At 50.8% G+C, this 21,423-nt stretch overlaps 1 protein-coding gene across 1 annotated transcript; it reads right to left on the minus strand.

The window, feature by feature from the left end:
• Positions 1 to 5,988: 5,988 nt before the first annotated feature.
• Positions 5,989 to 6,495, minus strand: RNF224 (ring finger protein 224). The gene has a single exon (XM_074973986.1). The coding sequence runs from the start codon at positions 6,493 to 6,495 to the stop codon at positions 5,989 to 5,991; it is 507 nt and encodes a 168-aa protein (XP_074830087.1).
• Between the last annotated feature and the right edge of the window lie 14,928 nt (positions 6,496 to 21,423).

Below are 21,423 nucleotides of genomic sequence, written 5' to 3' on the forward strand. Positions count from 1 at the left end.
TGGGTCTGTTTCAGCCATTCCTTCCACAACCCTGTCATAACCATACAGCTAAGGGTAGCCTAGAATTCCTCCTTACCTGTAAGGGGTTAAGAAGCTCAAATAACCTGGTTGGCACCTGACCAAAAGGACCAATGGGGAAAGAAGATACTTTCAAATCTTGTGGGGGGAGGCTTTGTTTGTGTGTTCTCTTGGGAAACAGAGAAGCATCAGGTCAGAAAACTCCTTCGCCTATAAACCATCCTAAAAGTCTCTCATATTACAAAAATTTTAAGTAAAAACCAGGCAAGGCGTGTTAGATTATCTTTTGTTCTGCTTGTGAATTTTTCTTTTGCTGGAGGGAGGTTTATTCCTGTTTTTTGTAACTTTGAAACTAAGCCTAGAGGAAGTTCTTTCATAGATTCATAGATTCATAGATATTTAGGTCAGAAGGGACCATTCTGATCATCTAGTCTGACCTCCTGCACAACGCAGGCCACAGAATTTCACCCACCACTCCTACAAAAAAAAACCTCACACCTATATCTGTGCTATTGAAGTCCTCAAATCGTAGTTTAAAGACTTCAATGAGCAGAGAATCCTCCAGCAAGTGACCCGTGCCCCATGCTACAGAGGAAGGCGAAAAACCTCCAGGGCCTCTTCCAATCTGCCCTGGAGGAAAATTCCTTCCCGACCCCAAATATGGCGATCAGCTAAACCCTGAGCATATGGGCAAGATTCATCAGCCAGATACTACAGAAAATTCTTTCCTGGGTAACTCGGCTCTCACCCCATCTAATAGCCCATCACAGGCCATTGGGCCTATTTATGAATATTTAATTACCAAAACCATGTTATCCCATCATACCATCTCCTCCATAAACTTATCGAGTTTAATCTTAAAGCCAGATAGATCTTTTGCTGTGTTCTGCTGTGTTTCTGAATCTTTTGTTACCCTATAAAGTTATTTTCCATCCTGATTTTACAGAGATGATTTTTACCTTTTATTTAAATAAAATCCTTCTTTTAAGAACCCGACTGATTTCTCTATTGTCCTAAGACCCAGGGGTTTTGGTCTGTGATCACTTTGTAACCAATTGGTTAGGATATTATTCTCAAGTCTCACCAGGAAAGGGGGGTGTAAGGGCTTAGGGGGATATTTTGGGGGAATAGGAACTCCATGTGGTCCTTTCCCTGATTCTTTGTTAAATCACTTGGTGGTGGCAGTGTACCCTCCAAGGGCAAAGAATTTGTGCCTTGGGGAAGTTTTAACCTAAGCTGGTAGAAATAAACTTAGGGGGTCTTTCATGTGAGTCCCCACATCTGTACCCTAGAGTTCAGAGTTGGGAGGGAACCCTGACAAACCCATTCACACCACTCCAGACAGTTATGTGACCCAACCCCTCATGTCTCCTTCTCTGCCCCAAGAGCAGCTTTTGACCCTTTTGTACCCACTGGGAGCAATCCCAAGTCAAATAAGTCCCTGCCATGCATATATTCATAAACATATTACAGAAAATTCCTACATCATCACAGCAAGTACTGTAGGCAGGAAACACACAGAGAAAAATGGAGTCTCGTAGCCTTTCAGGAAAGGAACAGCAAAAAGAGTAATGGGGAAAATGAGTTATGAAAAGCTGAAGAAAGTTTGGCTGCTTGAACTGTGCAAAGAACGGCAACTCAGCACTAAAGACTGGACAAAGACACAGCTGGTAGATACGCTGTATTTTCATGACCAGAGGAAGAAGGAGGTCTAGGTTCACAAGGCAAATCCAGCCCACGGGCAGAGGTCCAGCAGGCAGGGGAAATCTTGGAGCCAACTTCCTGGAGGGAGGCCGGAGATAAGTGATAGAGACAGCAACCATGTTCCATTGGGATGAGGGCACCACTGCACAGGAATTGCAGACCGCTAGGCAGAGCAGGAGAGGGACAGAGTGCATCTGGAAATCCAGCTGCTCGTGGAGTGGGAGGGCCAGCACTGGCACGAGGAGAAGCAGTGCCAACACAAGGAGAGGGAGAAGGACAAGGAGTGGCATTATCAACTCAAGATGGAGACTGCACCAGCAGAATCCTAGTCCAGCAGGTGAAGCCAGATCCCATTTACCGGACCTGGAGGGTGGCATAGAAACATTGCAATCTCTCGCCCCTCAGGGTTTCTCAGCGAAGGGGTCCAGCTACTCCATAGGGCTCAGACGCTCTTTCTCTCAACATAAATCTGTCAGTGTTTGGGAACAGAAATACTGTCTGTGATTTTTCTCACCAGCTGTGACACTGATATGATTATGACATAATTATGCTGCATCTTGTACAATACATGTCTTGTGAAGTGTCTATGGAAAAGTTTCAGAGTAGCAGCTGTGTTAGTCTGTATCCACAAAAAGAACAGACATACTTGTGGCACCTTAGAGACTAACCAATTTATTAGAGCATAAGATGCATTGGATGCATTGAATGGAACATATAGTAAGATAGATATATATACATACAGATAAGTTGGAAGTTACCATACAAACTGTGAGAGGATAATTAGTTCAGATGAGCTATTATCAGCAGGAGAAAAAAATTCTTGTAGCGATAATCAAGATGGCCCATTTAGACAGTTGACAAGAAGGTGTGAGGATACTTAACTTAAGGAAATAGATTCAATATCTGTAATCACATTAGCCACGCCATCAGGGGCTCGTTCACCTGCACATCTACCAATGTGATATATGCTATCACGTGCCAGCAATGCCCCTCTGCCATGTACATTGGTCAAACCGGACAGTCTCTACACAAAAGAATAAATGGACACAAATCTGACATCAGGAATCATAACATTCAAAAACCGGCAGGAAAACACTTCAACCTCTCTGGCCACTCAATAAAAGATTTAAGGGTGGCAATTTTGCAACAGAAAAGCTTCAAAAACAGACTCCAATGAGAAACTGCTGAGCTTGAATTAATATGCAAACTAGATACCATTAACCGTGGATTTGAATAGAGACTGGGCGTGGCTGGGTCATTACACATATTGAATCTATTTCCCCATGTTAAGTATCCTCACACCTTCTTGTCAACTGTCTAAATGGGCCATCTTGATTATCACTACAAAGGTTTTTTTCTCCTGCTGATAATAGCTCATCTGAACCAACTATCCTCTCACAGTTTGTATGGTAACTTCCAACTTATCTGTATGTATATATATATCTTCTTACTATATGTTCCATTCTATGCATCCGATGAAGTGGACTGTAGACCACGCAAGCTTATGCTCTAATAAATTGGTTAGTCTCTAAGGTGCCACAAGTCCTCCTGTTCTTTTTGCGGATACAGACTAACACGGCTGCTACTCTGAAAATTGACATATGAGGGAGCGAACACATCAGGGAGAGGCATTCCCAGCTTGCAGAGCAGGGGTCTGGGTGCAGTTGTGGAAAGGGACCTGGCTGGAGGGGGAAATGCATTGACTGGGCCAGGGACATGGCTGGGGAGGTGTGCTGGAGCAGGGCTGGTGGGGCACAGCTGATGTGTCATACAGTCAGAGAGTTTAAGGCCAGAAGGGACCACTAGATCATGTAGTCTAACCACCAGTTTATCACAGGCTACTACCACTACTCAGAACCTTTACCAAGCAGCCCAGCTATGGCCTCCACCACTGAGTGCAGGTGCACTGAACACCATGACTGCGCCTGGAGCACATGCAAAGAATTCCCATTGGCTCCAAGGGAACAGAAGGAAGACGGCATGGGCACCACCTTCTTTTCCTTCTCTTTTTGCCCTTTCCCAGTGTGGGATGGAAACCTGTAGTGAGTGACTGGGCTATAAAAGGAGAGGAAGAACTTGTGCATTTCAGCAGCTGTGGGGTTGGCAGAGTGAGTGTTTCTGTGTTAATGGGGTGTATTAGGCGGTGCTAAAATAGGGCGGTGTTAAGGGTGCCTGGACAACCTTAATTCTGCATTTCCTGGTGTTCAGAGTGTGAGTTTTGTTCAGCTCAGCATTCTGCAAGGAGACAACACCATCTGTCAACCAGACCTCTGCCACTGCAGTTGACTTTGGTTAATGGGAGATGCCCCTTTAAGAACAGGCTGGGGCAGCATTAGCATGTGTGAGACTGAGAGCGAAGCATGAGAGATTTAGCCTGTGTCCAGAGAGAGGACCCTGCCAAAAAGGCCAGAACTCGATTTAATAAACGTTTCTTTCCAGAAATCAGCCTCGCTCTCCATGGGTCATGTGACCGATCATGGGGCTTGGATACCCCAGGGTGCTGCCAAAGAGTGACAGAACCTGTCCCTGTAGGTCTCCAGTGTGAATCCTGTTCAGCAGGGATTGAACATCGTTCACACCTCATGGGGGCTTTGGTGCTTGGTGGCCCTGACATGAGATGAGTTTGCTGAGTCCTGTTGTTAAGTGTAGAAGGCTGGAATGTTGTTGCCTTGGCAAGGCTGTTTAGGCCGCTCAGTGCTTCTGTCCTTGGAGCTCCATTGTTATTAGTGCTAGCAGATAGTGCAGCCTGCTCATTCAGCAGACCTTGATGTTACTCATAAAGAAAGACCACAGGCACCATTTGGCCAGGTTTCTTACCCTCAAGGCACAGTCCTAGTGTCCCATAGGAGCTACACTAACACATGAGTGCCCAGTGGCAAGGAATGGCTCAGTCAGCAGCATGAATTTCTGCTCTCTCCTCGGCTGCACAAAGAGTTAAGGCCAGGTACCCTGATTTTTATAGGCTGGGACAAACAGCATACATACCACCTTAAGTATTTTATGACATCTGTTTGTTACCTCCCCTTGTTCCTGATATCTTGAACAAAACATCCCTATTCATTATTTTGTCAAACCATCTTACCTTGTACTAGATTGGGTAGTATCCCTACTTGCTGGAATGTATTTACATACATATCTAGTGCCGAGTACACTAGTAACAACTTTGCCAAGTTCATGTACTAGACAGGAAACTTGAGAGCATCTGCATTAATACATGGCCTGACTTGAGTTCACTGCCTTTGGTTCAGGCTTAGATCTTGCACCAGGCCCAGTGCTCCAGGCTCACTCTCTCTACTACATTCCCCTGCTTTTTGTATTTTTATGGGGAGGATGTTTACCCAAAGCCAGTGACAGATGTAGCCTCCTGTTTCAATGGGTGCACTCCTCTCCCATTGCCATCTCCTCCTCGCCCTGACCACCCACAGCGGCAACCTCTGCCCTGGCACAGCAACCCTAACCTCAGCCCGGTGTGTGTGAGCGCCCCACCCCACACTCACCCCAAAGTGGCAGTTCCTGTCCTGTGGAGCTGGGCCCACCTCCCCGCTCCAGGCATTGCGACCTGCCACACAAGGTTGCAGTGACGCTCAGGTTTGGCCCACCCTTCCTCATAGAGGGATGGCCAGGCCAAATTTTAGAGGCATGTGAACCCGTGAACTGAGCCACAGCTCCCAGAGTGGGGAGCTGGGCCGAGCCCTACAGGACAGGAGCCGCTGCTGGGGGGGTTCTGTGGGTGCATTGCACCCATGAACCTTTGTTAAAGAAGCCCTTGCCCAAAGCCCTGGCAAGCCAACCAGCAGGGTGGAGGTTCAGATATCCATCTTCCCCAGGAGAGGCAGGGGCAGGCTCACCGGCCCCTTGATAATGTACACAGAGCTTCCCAGGCAGACCGAGAACGATGAGGGTCCAGAGGGGAGTAAGGGCCCCCATGTGATGATCTAGGTGGCTGAGAGGACCGCAGGCCCCAGGCCCAGGGAGATGACAGGGTTCGATTACCCTCCCGCATCAGGAATGACAAAACAAGCTGTCAGGGGCTGCAGCTGCAGCGGGGCAGTGCTGGGGGAGCTGTAAACCCTACAGACGGCTCAGGCAGCAGGACTTGCGGCCCAGGTGTGGCCTGGAGAGGAGCGCCCGCGCTCTGTGAGGGGTGGCTCAGAGACCCAATCTGGTCCTCCCTGCAATCGCTGTCTGCCCTACTAAGTTAGGGATTCTCTTCACACCTTCCAAACTTGGCAGCCCATCCCCAGCCTGGCCCTGGGAACAACCTGCTTAGCCCTCAAAGTCAGCCATAGCCCCACAGCACAGGCACCGTCCGCAGCAGCTGCTTTGGGGAAACTGTGGCCGGGGCACCGTCTCTTGGCAGAGCCCCAAGGGCTGCTGTGTGACCGGCTTCTCTTTGGAGGACGCTTTGAAGACTGAGTCGGCCTCGGGCCTGCCAGCCACCCGGGGCTGCTCCTTCTCAGACTTCACTGCTAGGAATACTGCCAGGTCCAGGTCGAGCATGGTGACGCCTCCGCGGGGTGTAGGCGTACTCTGGCGGCACTGCGGGCAGGGGATCCACCGCTGCTCATTGGCTATGGCATCAAGGCGCTTGATGCAGGCCTGGCAGAAAGTGTGGCCGCAGTAGAGCCGGCGCGGGAGCCTGCTGGACAGGTTGTAGGAGGAATAGCAGATGATGCAGTCGATCTTATGGCTGCCTCGGCTGGGAGGGAGGGAATCAGCCTCGGCTCCAGGCTCTGTGTCCTCTGCGCCGTCCCTGCCCAGGGTCTGAGACATACTGGGGAGGGGCAGGAGAGAGGGGCCCGTCAGAGACTTGGGAATGGGCTTCAGGCTGCAGGGAGCAGCCTGTGCACAGGTGCAGCGGCTGTGATGGGCTCAGGGCAAGTGAAGGGCCTGGACCCAGGCTGCCTCCCCAAGGGCCATGCAAACAATGGAGTGGGGGAGAAAACTGCTGCTTCGGGTCAGAAGCTGCCAGCCCGTCACACGGGAAATCCAAGGCAGACAGGGCGAAGAACACAGGCCTTATGGCCAGGGCGTGCGGGTGAGGGGAGGTGTCCCAGCAGGGGAGAAACATCTGCATGGGGGAGAAAAGGGGCACCCGAGGGCAGAGCAGCATGTGGGGGGGAAGGACACAAGTGCTAGAGGCTGGTAGGGGCTGCACAGCCATCTCTGGGGAAAAGCAAGGCCAGATGGGGAGGACAGGAGGGGAGGAGCAGCGAGGGAGGAGAAATAGGAGGGGAGATGGGAGGTCAAGTGAGGGAAATCAAATGAAAAGGAATCCCATTCAATGACATCACATGAAGGCAGACACCTAAATATTGACAAATTTAATAAGTGCTTGTATACAAATGCTAGAAGTCAAATACGAGGATGGGTCAACTTGAGTGCCCGGTATTAAATGAGGATATTGCTATAACAGGCATTGTAGAAACTTGGTGGAATGATGATAATCGATGAGACATGGTAATACCAGGACACAAAATACATGGGAATGACAGAGTAGGTCACACGGGTGGGGGAGGGGCATGGTATGTGAAAGAAAGCATAGAATCAAATATAGTAAAAATCTTAAAGGAATCAAACTGTACCATCAAATCACTATGGACAGAAATTCCCTGCTTGAATAACAAGAGGATAGCAGCAGAGAAACACTGCCGACCAGCTGATCAGGATGGTGATGGTGACTGAAGTGCTCACAGAGATTGGTGAGGCTACAAAGACAGAAAACCCAGTAATGATGGGGGTTATCCCCATATTGACTGGGAACATGTCACCTCAGGATGGGATACAAGGATACCATGTTCAGACACCATCAATGACTGCTTCTTGGATCACCTGGTCCTGGAACCCACAAGGGGAGAGGCAATTCTTGATTTAGTCCTAAGTGGTGCACAGGTTCTTGTCCAGGAGGTGAACATGGCTGAACCACTAGGTAATAGTGACCATAATGTAATTAGATTTAACATTTTTGTAGCGGGGAAAATACCAAAGAAACCCACCACAGTAACATTTTACTTCAAAAAGGGGAATGACACAAAAACAGGAAGCCAGTCAGTGGTGAGCTGGAGCCGGTTCACACCGGTTCGCCCAAACCGGTTGTTAAATTTTGAAGCCGTTTTAGAACCGGTTGTTAACCCGCTTCCCTGCAGGGGGCGCTGAGGCTTTGATGGGCTCCGGCTGGGAAGTGATGTAATTCCTCCTCCGGCCGCCGGGGGCGCTGCGCTGCGGGAGCCACGTGGGCTGCCCCCTGGCTCTGGGCACAAGCCCTGGTGCTGCTGCTGCTCCCCCGACCCCTGGCCCCGGGGCTGCTGCCTGGTGGGTCCCCGGCTGCTCTGCTGGGCCTGGGCTGCGTCCTGCTGCTCGGGCTGCTCCGAGCCACTCTCCCCGTGAGCGCCCACCACCCTGCCCGCAGCCAGCCCCCGTCTCCAGCCACCCCCTGCCCTGCCCGCAGCCAGCTCCACACCCCCTGCCCTGCCCGCAGCCAGCCCCCGTCTCCACGCACCCCCGCACCCCCTGCCTGCAGCCACCCCCTGCCTCCAGCCACCCCCGCATCCGCTGCCTCCAGCCAGCCCCCGTCTCCAGCCACCCCCGCACCCTCTGCCTGCAGCCAGCCCCTGCCCTGCCTGCAGCCAGCCCCGCACCCCCTGCCCTGCCCGCAGCCACCCCTGCACCCCTGCACGCAGCCAGCCCCGCATCCCCCTGCCCGCAGCCAGCCCCTGGTGCACCCCCTGCCTGCAGCCAGCCCCTGCCGCACCCCCTGCCTTGCCTCCAGCCACCCCTGCACTCCCTGCCCGCAGCCAGTCCCTGTCTCCAGCCACCCCCACACCTCCTGCCCGCAGCCAGCCCCTGCCGCACACACCCCCTGCCCTGCCCGCAGCCAGCCCGTCTCCAGCCAGCCCTGCACCCCCCTGCCCTGCCTGCAGCCAGCCCCTACCTCCAGTCAACCCCTGCCCTGTCTCCAGCCAGCCCCACACCCCCTTGCCTCCAGCCAACCCCAAACCCTCCTGTCTCCAGCCAGCTCCGCACCCCCTGCCCTGCGCACAGCCAGCCCCGCACCCCCTTGCCTCCAGCCAACCCCGCACCCTCCTGTCTCCAGCCAGCTCCACACCCGCTGCCCTGCCCGCAGCCAGCCCTGCACCCCCTGCCTCCAGCTAGCCCTGCCCCACGCCCCTGTCTGCAGCTGGCCCCACATCCACTGGTGCCGTGCAGTTCCCAGGGCAGTAACCCTGCACACCTGCTTCAATGAGGGGGGCAGGGAGCAGCTGAGACCCACAAGTGCACACCCTAGGGTGACCAGACATCAAGTGTGAAAAATCAGGACAGGGGGTGGGGGGTAATAGGAGCCTATATAAGAAAAAGACCCCAAAATTGGGACTGTCCCTATAAAATCGGGACATCTGGTCACCCTAGCACACCCCCAGGGAGTGGCAGGGACCCACACCTGTGAAACGGAGCTCATTTCTAGCTCAGGCCCATCTTTTTAAAAAAGAACTTTAGGCAGGGTTAACACACACCCGTATTTTCCCGGACAGGTCAGGCTTTTGGTTCGGAAATCACTGTCCAGGAGGAAAATACGGACATATGGTAACCCTGTTGGTACAAAAAATACATACTGGGGCACATCCCTTACATCAGAACTTTTTATAGGGAACCGGTTGTTAAGATTTTGGCAGCTCATCACTGGTAACACCTATTTTTTAAAAAGCTCCAGGCCAAAAATCCTGGCCATTACAGGCTGTTAAGCCTAACTTCAGTACCAGACAAACTGGTTAAAACTACATGGAAGAAAAGTCTTATCAGACACATAGATGAACATGACACAGCTTTTGTAAAGAGAAATCAGGCCTGACCAATCTCGTAGAGTTCTATGGGGGTGCCTACAAGCTTGTGTACAAAGGTGATCCAGTGGATATAGTGTACCTGGACTTTCAGGAAGCCTTTGACAAAGTCCCTTACCAAAGGCTCTTAAGCAAAGGAAGCTGTCCTGGGATAAGAGGGAAGGTCATCTCATGGATCAGTAACTAGTTAAAAGACAGGAAACAAAGGGTAGGAATAAATGGTCATTTTCACAGTGGAAAGCAGTACGGTCCGCCAAGGATTTGTGCTGGGACCCATGCTGTTCAACATATTCATAAAGGAAAAAGGAGTTGGGGGAAACAAGAGTCTGGGGGAGGGCAAATGGGAAGGAGGGTGGGGTCAGGGGAGGGGAAATGGGAGGGGAGGGGAGGCAGGATGCTGGGCAAGGGTGGATAGGAGGGCAGGTGGGGTTGTGGGAGGAGAACAGGAGGGGAGGTGGGGCTGGGTGAGGGGAAATGGGAGGCAGGAGCAGCTGGGGAAGGAGGAAATGGACATGAGGGCAGGTGATGGGGAATAGGAAACCTAGAGAGAGCCCAGTGAGACATGCTGCCTTTCCTGCTAAGCTCCGGCTGGCCGCTCCCCACTGCCCAGGGCTTTGGGACTGGCTGCTCCACACTGCCGGGCACTGGGTAAAGAAAGGGTCTTGTTTTTGAGACATCCTGCATGGGATCTGCACCCTTGGGAATCTTACATTTGCAGTGCAGCTTGGGGGGGCAAGACAGAGCGAGGGGCTGCCAGCCCCTCTGAGCCCTGCATTAGGCACAGGCCAGGCTAGATCAGGAGCCACCTGACTCCCCCAACTCAGGACAGAGGCCAGGAGTTTGCAGGGCATGGGGAGGAGAGAGCCATGCAGCTCGGGTTGCCTGGCAGAGCTGTGCAGCCCGGAGCCCTCTGCGGCTGCCGATGATTCGAGTCTCGACAGGGAAGGAGAAGGGGCTATGGAGAGGGTGCTCAGCTGAGTGCCCTGCTGTACCATACCATACTGGGGGGGCATTTTGGGAGCATCTTCTGGGCCTCAGACACGAACCAGTTCCCATCACACAGTCCAGGGAGGTGACCGCCAGCGGCATGTGGGGCACTGGTGCGACTGGTTGCCCTGATACCCTTCTCCAGCCTGGGTTGAATGCTACATTCCTACCTGTCCCGGCGACGCCTCACCTCTGGCAGGGCTCAGCAAGGCAGTGAGAGAGCTGCGCAGTGCCGGGGGGCTGCAGCCTCTCATGAGGAGCAGTGGGGGGCCCAGGCGTATGTGTGACTCTTCAGGGAGCGTCTTCATGCAGATCCCAGCTGCTGCTTCTCACTCTGGTAATTATCTTGGGTTCACGTTTCAGGGACAGGCACGCTATTGTATCTGCCAGAGGGAAGCCAACCCCAGCTAGGTTGGGTTACAAGAGCTCTGGCAAACAATGGCCTCCGAAATCCAATAACACCCTCCCCTCCCTGACTTCCTGGGAGGATTTAATACCCAACTCTCCCAGAGCTCAGAGATCTCATTAGTGAAAGAAGCAATTTGTAAGATGCCCTGGGCTTTACCCGGGTAAGGAAATGTTTAGAAAATCAGCTTTACCACATGTGAATGCATGACTCTGCCCACACGTCAGATCTTAAGTGCCAGCCGGCAGCCACGGGATACGTATTATGCAGCAGGCACAACCTCATGTAGTTAACACAGTCAGCTTCAGTGCAGGAGCTTCCCCCTCAGCAAGGAGGCCTGTGCTTCAAACGGACCTATGCTCAGCAGAGCCAGCTCTTGAACATCCACTCTGTACCAAACGGCTCCAGGAGTCCTGCAGTTTGGATGTTGCTTAGGAGTCCTGGTCATACCAAGGAGGATGCTCCATGATAGCATAAGGGAGATGTCCCCGGAGGCAGGGGATTGTGTCATTAGACACAGCGATCTTGATCCTGTGCTGGCCATGAGAATATTTGGCGACCAGCATAGTGGGTGTGTTGGAATTATTACTATTTTGCAGGGTATTACCGCAACACTAATTTAACCATAAATCCCAGTGCCAAATGGTATTATACATTCGCTCTAAACTTGCCTAAAAAGCCTAAATAATAAGCAGTGTACTACACCCAAACAGTAACAGAACACTGAGAAGCATTTGCTCAAGAGACTTACAAACAGGCTAAACCAGGGGCGCTTCAACCCATACTGGTCCAGCCCCAGAGTGGTCAGGCAGGTATTAGCAATGAACTCCTTGAGAGTTCACTTTTGTATACGCTTTAACAAACAAGTGATGTCATTGCCAGTTACTGACTTCTGTGAAACACCTGATTTATGACCGCTCACCCTTATTTCCAGTCTTAATCCAGACAAGATTTACAACCTCATTTCTCCCAAGGCCTTTCCTCCCTATCTCTTCCCTCCTCCTTGCTGAACAAGTTTTGCCTTTGCCTCTGGGTTCACATAGGCCCTACTTTTTGAGACAACGCTGGTATATGGGGTGGGAAGGGCCATGCTGGCTTATTTTAAGACAGATTCTTTATGTCTTAAAGCAATCTGCAGTGACCCCTCTCAGCCCTGGTCTACACTAGGACTTTAGGTCGAATTTAGCAGCGTTAAATCGATGTAAACCTGCACCCGTCCACACGATGAAGCCCTTTATTTCGACTTAAAGGGCTCTTAAAATCGATTTCCTTACTCCCCCCCTGACAAGTGGATTAGCGCTTAAATCGGCCTTGCCGGCTCGAATTTGGGGTACTGTGGACACAATTCGACGGTATTGGCCTCCGGGAGCTATCCCAGAGTGCTCCATTTTGACCGCTCTGGACAGCACTCTCAACTCAGATGCACTGGCCAGGTAGACAGGAAAAGAACCGCGAACTTTTGAATCTCATTTCCTGTTCGGCCAGCGTGGCAAGCTGCAGGTGACCATGCAGAGCTCATCAGCAGAGGTGACCATGATGGAGTCTCAGAATCGCAAAAGAGCTCCAGCATGGACCGAACGGGAGGTACGGGATCTGATCGCTGTATGGGGAGAGGAATCCGTGCTATCAGAACTCCGTTCCAGTTTTCGAAATGCCAAAACCTTTGTCAAAATCTCCCAGGGCACGAAGGACAGAAGCCATAACAGGGACCCGAAGCAGTGCCGCGTGAAACTGAAGGAGCTGAGGCAAGCCCTACCAGAAAACCAGAGAGGCGAATGGCCGCTCCGGGTCAGAGCCCCAAACATGCTGCTTCTATGATGAGCTCCATGCCATTTTAGGGGGTTCAGCCACCACTACCCCAGCCGTGTTGTTTGACTCCTTCAATGGAGATGGAGGCAATACGGAAGCAGGTTTTGGGGACGAAGAAGATGATGATGATGATGAGGTTGTAGATAGCTCACAGCAAGCAAGCAGAGAAACCGGTTTTCCCGACAGCCAGGAACTGTTTCTCACCCTGGACCTGGAGCCAGTACCCCCCGAACCCACCCAAGGCTGCCTCCTGGACCCAGCAGGCGGAGAAGGGACCTCCGGTGAGTGTACCTTTTAAAATACTATACATGGTTTAAAAGCAAGCATGTGAAAGGATTACTTTGCCCTGGCATTCGCGGCTCTCCTGGATGTACTCCCAAAGCCTTTGCAAAAGGTTTCTGGGGAGGGCAGACTTATTGCGTCCTTCATGGTAGGACACTTTACCACTCCAGGCCAGTAACACGTACTCGGGAATCATTGTACAACAAAGCATTGCAGTGTATGTTTGCTGGCGTTCAAGCAACATCCGTTCTTTATCTCTCTGTGTTATCCTCAGGAGAGTGAGATATAATCCATGGTCACCTGGTTGAAATAGGGTGCTTTTCTTCAGGGGACACTCAGAGGAGCCCATTGCTGCTGGGCTGTTTGCCTGTGGCTAAACAGAAATGTTCTCTGCTGTTAGCCACAGGGAGGGGGGAGGGTTGAGGGGGTAGCCACGCGGTGGGGGGAGGCAAAATGCGACCTTGTAACGAAAGCACATGTGCTATGTATGTAATGTTAACAGCAAGGTTTACCCTGAAAGAGTGTAGCCACTGTTTTATAAAATGTGTCTTTTTAAATACCGCTGTCCCTTTTTTTTTCTCCACCACCTGCATGTGTTTCAATGATCACAGGATCTTCTCCTTCCCAGAGGCTAGTGAAGATTAAAAAGAAAAAAAAACGCACTTGAGATGAAATGTTCTCCGAGCTCATGCTGTCCTCCCACACTGACAGAGCACAGACGAATGCGTGGAGGCAAATAATGTCAGAGTGCAGGAAAGCACAAAATGACCAGGAGGAGAGGTGGCGGGCTGAAGAGAGTAAGTGGCGGGCTGAAGAGAGTAAGTGGCAGGCTGAAGACAGGGCTGAAGCTCAAATATGGCGGCAGCGTGATGAGAGGAGGCAGGATTCAATGCTGAGGCTGCTGGAGGACCAAACCAGTATGCTCCAGTGTATGGCTGAGCTGCAGCAAAGGCAGCTGGAGCACAGACTGCCACTACAGCCCTTGTGTAACCAACCACCCTCCTCCCCAAGTTCCATAGCCTCCTCACCCAGACACCCAAGAACGCGGTGGGAGGGCCACCGGCCAACCAGCCACTCCGCCACAGAGGATTGCCCAAAAAAAAGAAGGCTGGCATTCAATAAATTTTAAAGTTGTAAACTTTTAAAGTGCTGTGTGGCATTTTCCTTCCCTCCTCCACCACCCCTCCTGGGCTACCTTGGTAGTCATCCCCCTATTTGTGTGATGAATGAATAAAGAATGCATGAATGTGAAGCAACAATGACTTTATTGCCTCTGCAAGCGGTGATCGAAGGGAGGAGGGGAGGGTGGTTAGCTTACAGGGAAGTAGAGTGAACCAAGGGGCGGGGGGTTTCATCAAGGACAAACAAACAGAACTTTCACACCGTAGCCTGGCCAGTCATGAAACTGGTTTTCAAAGCTTCTCTGATGCGTACCGCGCCCTCCTGTGCTCTTCTAACCGCCCTGGTGTCTGGCTGCGCGTAACCAACAGCCAGGTGATTTGCCTCAACCTCCCACCCCGCCATAAACGTCTCCCCCTTACTCTCACAGATATTGTGGTGCACACAGCAAGCAGTAATAACAGTGGGAATATTGGTTTCGCTGAGGTCTAACCGAGTCAGTAAACTGCGCCAGCGCGCCTTTAAACGTCCAAATGCACATTCTACCACCATTCTGCACTTGCTCAGCCTGTAGCTGAACAGCTCCTGACTACTGTCCAGGCTGCCTGTGTATGGCTTCATGAGCCATGGCATTAAGGGGTAGGCTGGGTCCCCAAGGATACATATAGGCATTTCAACATCCCCAACAGTTATTTTCTGGTCTGGGAATAAAGTCCCTTCCTGCAGCTTTTGAAACAGACCAGAGTTCCTGAAGATGCGAGCATCATGTACCTTTCCCGGCCATCCCACGTTGATGCTGGTGAAACGTCCCTTGTGATCCACCAGAGCTTGCAGCACTATTGAAAAGTACCCCTTGTGGTTTATGTACTCGGCGGCTTGGTGCTCCGGTGCCAAGATAGGGATATGGGTTCCGTCTATGGCCCCACCACAGTTAGGGAATCCCATTGCAGCAAAGCCATCCACTATGACCTGCACATTTCCCAGGGTCACTACCCTTGATATCAGCAGATCTTTGATTGCGTGGGCTACTTGCATCACAGCAGCCCCCACAGTAGATTTGCCCACTCCAAATTGATTCCCAACTGACCGGTAGCTGTCTGGCATTGCAAGCTTCCACAGGGCTATCGCCACTCAATTCTCAACTGTGAGGGCTGCTCTCATCTTGGTATTCATGCGCTTCAGGGCAGGGGAAAGCAAGTCACAAAGTTCCATGAAAGTGCCCTGACGCATGCGAAAGTTTCGCAGCCACTGGGAATCGTCCCAGACCTGCAACACTATGTGGTCCCACCAGTCTGTGCTTGTTTCCCGAGCCCAGAATCGGTATTCCACAGCATGAACCTGCCCCATTAGCATCATGATGCATGCATTGGCAGGACCCATGCTTGCAGAGAAATCTGTGTCCATGTCCTGATCACTCATGTGACCGCGCTGACGTCGCCTCCTCGCCCGGTATCGCTCTGCCAGGTTCTGGTGCTGCATATACTGCTGGATAATGCGTGTGGTGTTTAATGTGCTCCTAATTGCCAAAGTGATCTGAGCGGGCTCCATGCTTGCCGTGGTATGGCGTCCGCACAGAAAAAAGGCGTGGAACGATTGTCTGCCGTTGCTCTGACGGAGGGAGGGGCGACTGACGACACGGCTTACAGGGTTGGATTCAGGGAGCTAAAATCAACAAAGGGGGTGGCTTTACATCAAGGATTAGTTCAGGCAGGACTTCACGGAGGGTTCCAATAAGAAATGGTGCACCTAAGTTATTGTTCTTATTGGAACAAGGAGGTTAGTCTGGCCTCTGATTGATACATGGCTAGATTTACCTCGCTGCACCTTCTCTGTGAGTGACTGCAGTGTGACCTAGAGGAATGAGTCCCCTAGACAGGGGAGGGGGGGAAGCAAATGAGTACAAAACAAATCTGGTCTATTTCTTGTTTTGATCCACTCCATCTATCTTTTACATCTTTGGCTGGCAGCAGACGGACTGCATGCCATCCACATCTCATGGCTGCTCGGCAGAAGATGGTACAGTACGACTGCTAGCCATCCTCATCTCTTGCCTGCCCGGCAGAAGATGGTACAATACGACTGCTAGCCATCGTCATCTCTTGCCTGCCCGGCAGAAGATGGTACAGTACGACTGCTAGCAATCCGTATCGCCTGCCTGCTCACCATAAGACGGTTCTGCAGGACTGACTGCAGGACTAAAGAGAATGACCTGGTCAAATCACTCCAAATTTAGTCCCTGCGCCCATGTCTGCCCAGGCGCTCCCAGCCGACATTGCCAGGAGCACCTCAGACATGACGATGATGGCTTCCAGTCGTATTGTACCGTCTGCTGCCACAAGGCAATGGGTTGCTGCTACTGTGTAGCAATGCAGTACCGCGTCTGCCAGCACCCAGGAGACATACGGTGACGGTTACCTGAGCGGGCTCCATGCTTGCCGTGGTATGGCGTCTGCACAGGTAACTCAGGAAAAAAGGCGCGAAACGATTGTCTGCCCTTGCTTTCACGGAGGGAGGGAGGGAACGGGGGCCTGACGATATGTACCCAGAACCACCCGCGACAATGTTTTAGCCCCATCAGGCATTGGGATCTCAACCCAGAATTCCAATGGGCAGCGGAGACTGCGGGAACTGTGGGATAGCTACCCACAGTGCAACGCTCCGGAAGTCGACTCTAGCCTCGGTACTGTGGAAGCACTCCGCCGAGTTAATGCACTTAATGCACTTAGAGCATTTTCTGTGGGGACACACACACTCGAATATATAAAACCGATTTCTAAAAAACCGACTTCTATAAATTCGACCTTATTCCGAAGTGTAGACATACCCTCAGTGGCCTTCTTTTTAGAACTTCCCTTTATTTCATTAGTTATTCTTTGAACCAGACGTTCTCCCTACTTCATTCCTTCTGGCCTTATCAATCACTCATGATTTTCAGGCCTTTCCTTCTACTTGCTAGTCAGGGCCTTTCTATATTTCCTTAACCAAACTTAAGCTAACTCTAATTTGGAAACTCTTCAACCTGTCCCGACTTAAGTCAAAGACCAAAGTCAAAAAGGTGCTAACCAGGGAACTTCTATTCGCTGATGATGCTGCACTCATAGTCCACGATGAAGATCTATTACAAGAACTCATGGACCATCTTTCAAGTCCTTGTCAGGCATTTGCTTTCACCATCACCACGAGATCCTTCAATCACCTTAAATGCAAACCAGCAAGAAGTAGTCTGAAGTTCAGCTATTTAGGTTCTACAGTGACCGCCAGCCTCTCACTGGATGAAGAACTAAACGTTCCCATTGGAAAGGCTGCCACCACCTTTAGCAGACTAACTAAAAGAGCATTGTTGGGTACAGTAGGCACTACACTAGGTAACTCGGGAGGGTGGAAGACCACAAGTGTCGAGGAAGCCCTCCTGCTCTAGGCCCGGATGAACCAAGGACCCTTTGCTTCTTGAACCCTCTGTGATCCTGCATAACTCTGAGGAAGCTAGCACACAAACAGACAGGTTTGCACACAGCTCGCCAGCCAAGGCCAGCTTCGGCCTGGGAAACAGATAGATAAGGCAGAAATGTTTAGCGAAAACTGGTAACAAATAGGACCAAATAAGGAAAGGCTCAGGCAATGCTACTGAGGAAAAACACAACTGGCTGCTTTAGCTGATTGGCTACGGTATTGTACGGGGCAACAGGTAATTGGTTGCATAAGCTTGTGTAGTGAAGTAGGAAAAGGTATAAAATGTATACTGGAATCTGCTGCACTGGGGCAGGATTTGAGACAGCTCAGTCTCCCTGCGCCCTATTTGGAGCTCCAAATAAATCTCTCTGCTTCTCCACCCCGTTGTGTTTATTGGATGACGCATACCCAGCAACGAACCCCTGCTGTTGTTTGCCTCTGGCGCTGGGTGCCGGCAACAGCATGGAACAACTCAATGCTTACCATCAAGACCAAAATGCTAGTGTGCCAATCCTGCATCCTCAGCACTCTCATGTGTGGTGGGGAAACATGGACAACTTATGCTCATCAGGAGAAAAGGTTGAACAGTTTCCACCTACATTGTTTATGCCGCATACTCAACACCAAATGGCAGGATAAAGCCACCAACGCAGAGGTTCTTCAAAGGGCAAATTTACCAAGGGTGACAGCCCTTCTCAAGCAAAGACAACTGCACTGGCTGGGCCATCTGAGTAGGTTGGAAGACCGACACATACCCAAGGACATGCTATATGGGGAGCTATCTAGGGTGACCAGATGTCCCGTTTTTATAGGGACAGTCCCATTTTGGGGACTTTTTCTTATATAGGCGCCTATTACCCCCCGCCCCCCTCCCATTTTTTCACAGTTGCTGTCTGGTCACCCTAGAGCTATCAGAGGGAACAAGAACAACAGGGCGTCCCAAGCTTTGCTATAATGACATGTGCAAGCGAGATATGAAGGAATTTGGAATTGATCCTGATCAATGGGAAATCTTGGCAAGTGATTATAACAAGTGGCGCTATCATCTCCACCAGGGAATCAAAGTCCATGACAGGAGCTGGCTCCTACATCTTGAAGAGAAAAGAGTCCATAGGAAGCAAGCAGCTCCCAACCAAGATAGATACATTTGCAGCAACTGCCAAAGATCATGCAAATCTCAGCTTGGCCTATTCGGTCACGTGAGACATTGAAAACCATCTACATCCTAGGCTGCAATTCCCACCGTCTCTCGCAGATGAAAGGATGCCAACACCCACAGTGTGCAAGGTGATGGGTCTCAAGAGACCCTTGTGGGGAGTGCTAGCAGAAGCCAGTGCCACAGTTCATAGCAGTGCCAGTGATGTGGGAGGGCACAGGACAGTGGGCCTAGAACTATCTGGAGAGCACTAGATAAGAGCATCTGGGAGCTTTCTCTGAAATGCCGTGGGGCAACTGGGTGGGGGAACCCCAGGGCCTCAACGTGGGGGTGAGAAGGCAGTGTAAAGAGGAGGGGTTGAAATTATGAGGCACTGGGGAACTTTTGGAGGGAAGGGACAGGCACCATAGTAAGCAGAGGTGCACCAAGCTGTTGGCACAGACTATAAACAGGCTGTGGAGGATTATTCAAACCAGGAGCTGGGGAAGCCAATGGAGCCCTCAGGGATATGCTAGAGATGGAAGGCAGTGACACAGCAGGCCCTGGTCGTCCGAGGGTAAAGGGTTGAATAAGAGCAGGGACGGGCGCGGGGGGGAATCACAGAGACCCATTCAGGGAAGTAGCCTGGGGCCAGACAAAAGAGAAATAAGCCAGAAATAAAAATTATCAGGCCCAGGTGCACCAGAGCTCCGCATGGTGCATGGTGGGGGCATGGACAAAGATGGCTTAAGGCCACCTCCCTCCATCCTGGAAGAAGATGGATTTCAGAGGTCCCCCTTGTAAACCTACAGCAGCCTTGGGGCTACTACAATGGCAGGCATTTCTAGAGAACACCATGCCTCCCGCTCCCCAAGTACGCTCCTGACCCAGCCTTTGTGCCAAGGGCTGGGATAGAGCCAGCTACACTGTCTTTAAGCTACCAGGGGATTCCCCCATGTGAGGGGAATCCTCCTCTACCCACTTATAGCAGCTTTAAATCTCCTCTCCCCCCACCCCCGCTCCCAGATTGGCACCAAAGGGCTGATGCCAGAATGGCTGGAAACCAATGTGAGGAACTTACCAGCAGAGTGAGGTGAGCTGGACCATGTGGTGCTGGGAGAGGAACTGGACACCACAGACTGTACTAACGCGCTCCTGAACCACCCGGCGGAGGTGACTAGGAGCATTCCATCAGTAAATGGTATGTCTGCAAAATCAGTATTTTCCACAGGAAAATAGCTAGTTAGCAGGGAGGGTAATTACCCATTGGAACAATTTACCCAGGGTCACGGTGAGTTCTCCACCACTGGCAATTTCTTAAATCCAGATTGCCTGTTTCTCTTTTTTCCTGTGAAATTTTTGTAAATTTTTAAAAAATATAGGTACAGAAAAACAGCTCTCTCCTGGAGAAGAATGAGGGGGGATTTGATAGCTGCTTTCAACTACCTGAAAGGGAGTTCCAAAGAGGATGGATCTAGACTGTTCTCAGTGGTAGCAGATGACAGAACGAGGAGTAATGGTCTCAAGTTGCAGTGGGGGAGGTTTAGGTTGGATATTAGGAAAAACTTTTTCACTAGGAGGGTGGTGAAACACTGGAATGCGTTACCTAGGGAGGTGGTGGAATCTTCTTCCTTAGAAGTTTTTAAGGTCAGGCTTGACAAAGCCCTGGCTGGGATGGTTTAGTTGGGGATTGGTCCTGCTTTGAGCAGGGGGTTGGACTAGATGACCTCCTGAGGTCCCTTCCAACCCTGATATTCTATGATTCTATGGGGAAAAAAAACATAAACTACATACAAACTTCTATTAACCCTTTGCTACCTAACCTTTGTTATATTTGAAACATTTAATTATATATATCAGGGATTGCCCAACCATGGCTCGCAAGCTGCATGCAGCTCTGTTACACTTGAAGTGCAGCTCACAAAGCCCCCCCACGCCTCCTCCATTCTCCGCCTACCAGACCGGGGCAGGGGGAGCTCAGGGCTTCTGCCCAAGCAGAAGGAAGATGGCATGTTTACGCTGCTAGATATATTTCCACTCCATCTTCATCTCCACATTGAACCTTTCCTTTAACATTGTAAATGGGAGGAAGGTGTTATTTTCAATAAATTAATTGATGGTCAAAATCCCTGTCCTAATCCAATCTGGCCAAATGACAGGTTGCCTATGTCTGCTATACAGAGTTTCACTTTTCCCCAGTTAGAGGCCTTGGTATATAGAACAGGACTGGAAGTGTGTTAGTGTCACCCTGCACGTAGTAACTGTGACATTACCCAGGGTACAATCTGGACCATTGAACAGCTGTGTCCCCTCAGCTCTCCAACCTGGGATGCCTTTTACACTGCTTTCCCCAGAAATGTGGGTGTGTTACTGCCCAGCTCTTTCCTGGACAACACAAGCTCATATAAAGTCCATCATTTTATTAATTATATGAAAATTATATGAACCAATCTTATTATCCCAAATGCAGTTTCCCAAATGTTTCAGTCACATTGGTCTAGATAAAACAGTAGAATAAGTTTATTAACTATAGAAGACAGATTTTAAGTGACTACAAGTAATGAGGCACAAAAGTCAGAATTGGTTACAAGAAAATAAAAGTAAAACGCAGTGCTTGGAGCGGGGTGGGGCTTTGACTGCAATGCAATGTAGTTGTGAATGATGATGAATTAGGACTC

Source organism: Natator depressus, chromosome 16 (assembly GCF_965152275.1).
Source record: "Natator depressus isolate rNatDep1 chromosome 16, rNatDep2.hap1, whole genome shotgun sequence".
Lineage (NCBI taxonomy): Eukaryota > Metazoa > Chordata > Testudines > Cheloniidae > Natator > Natator depressus.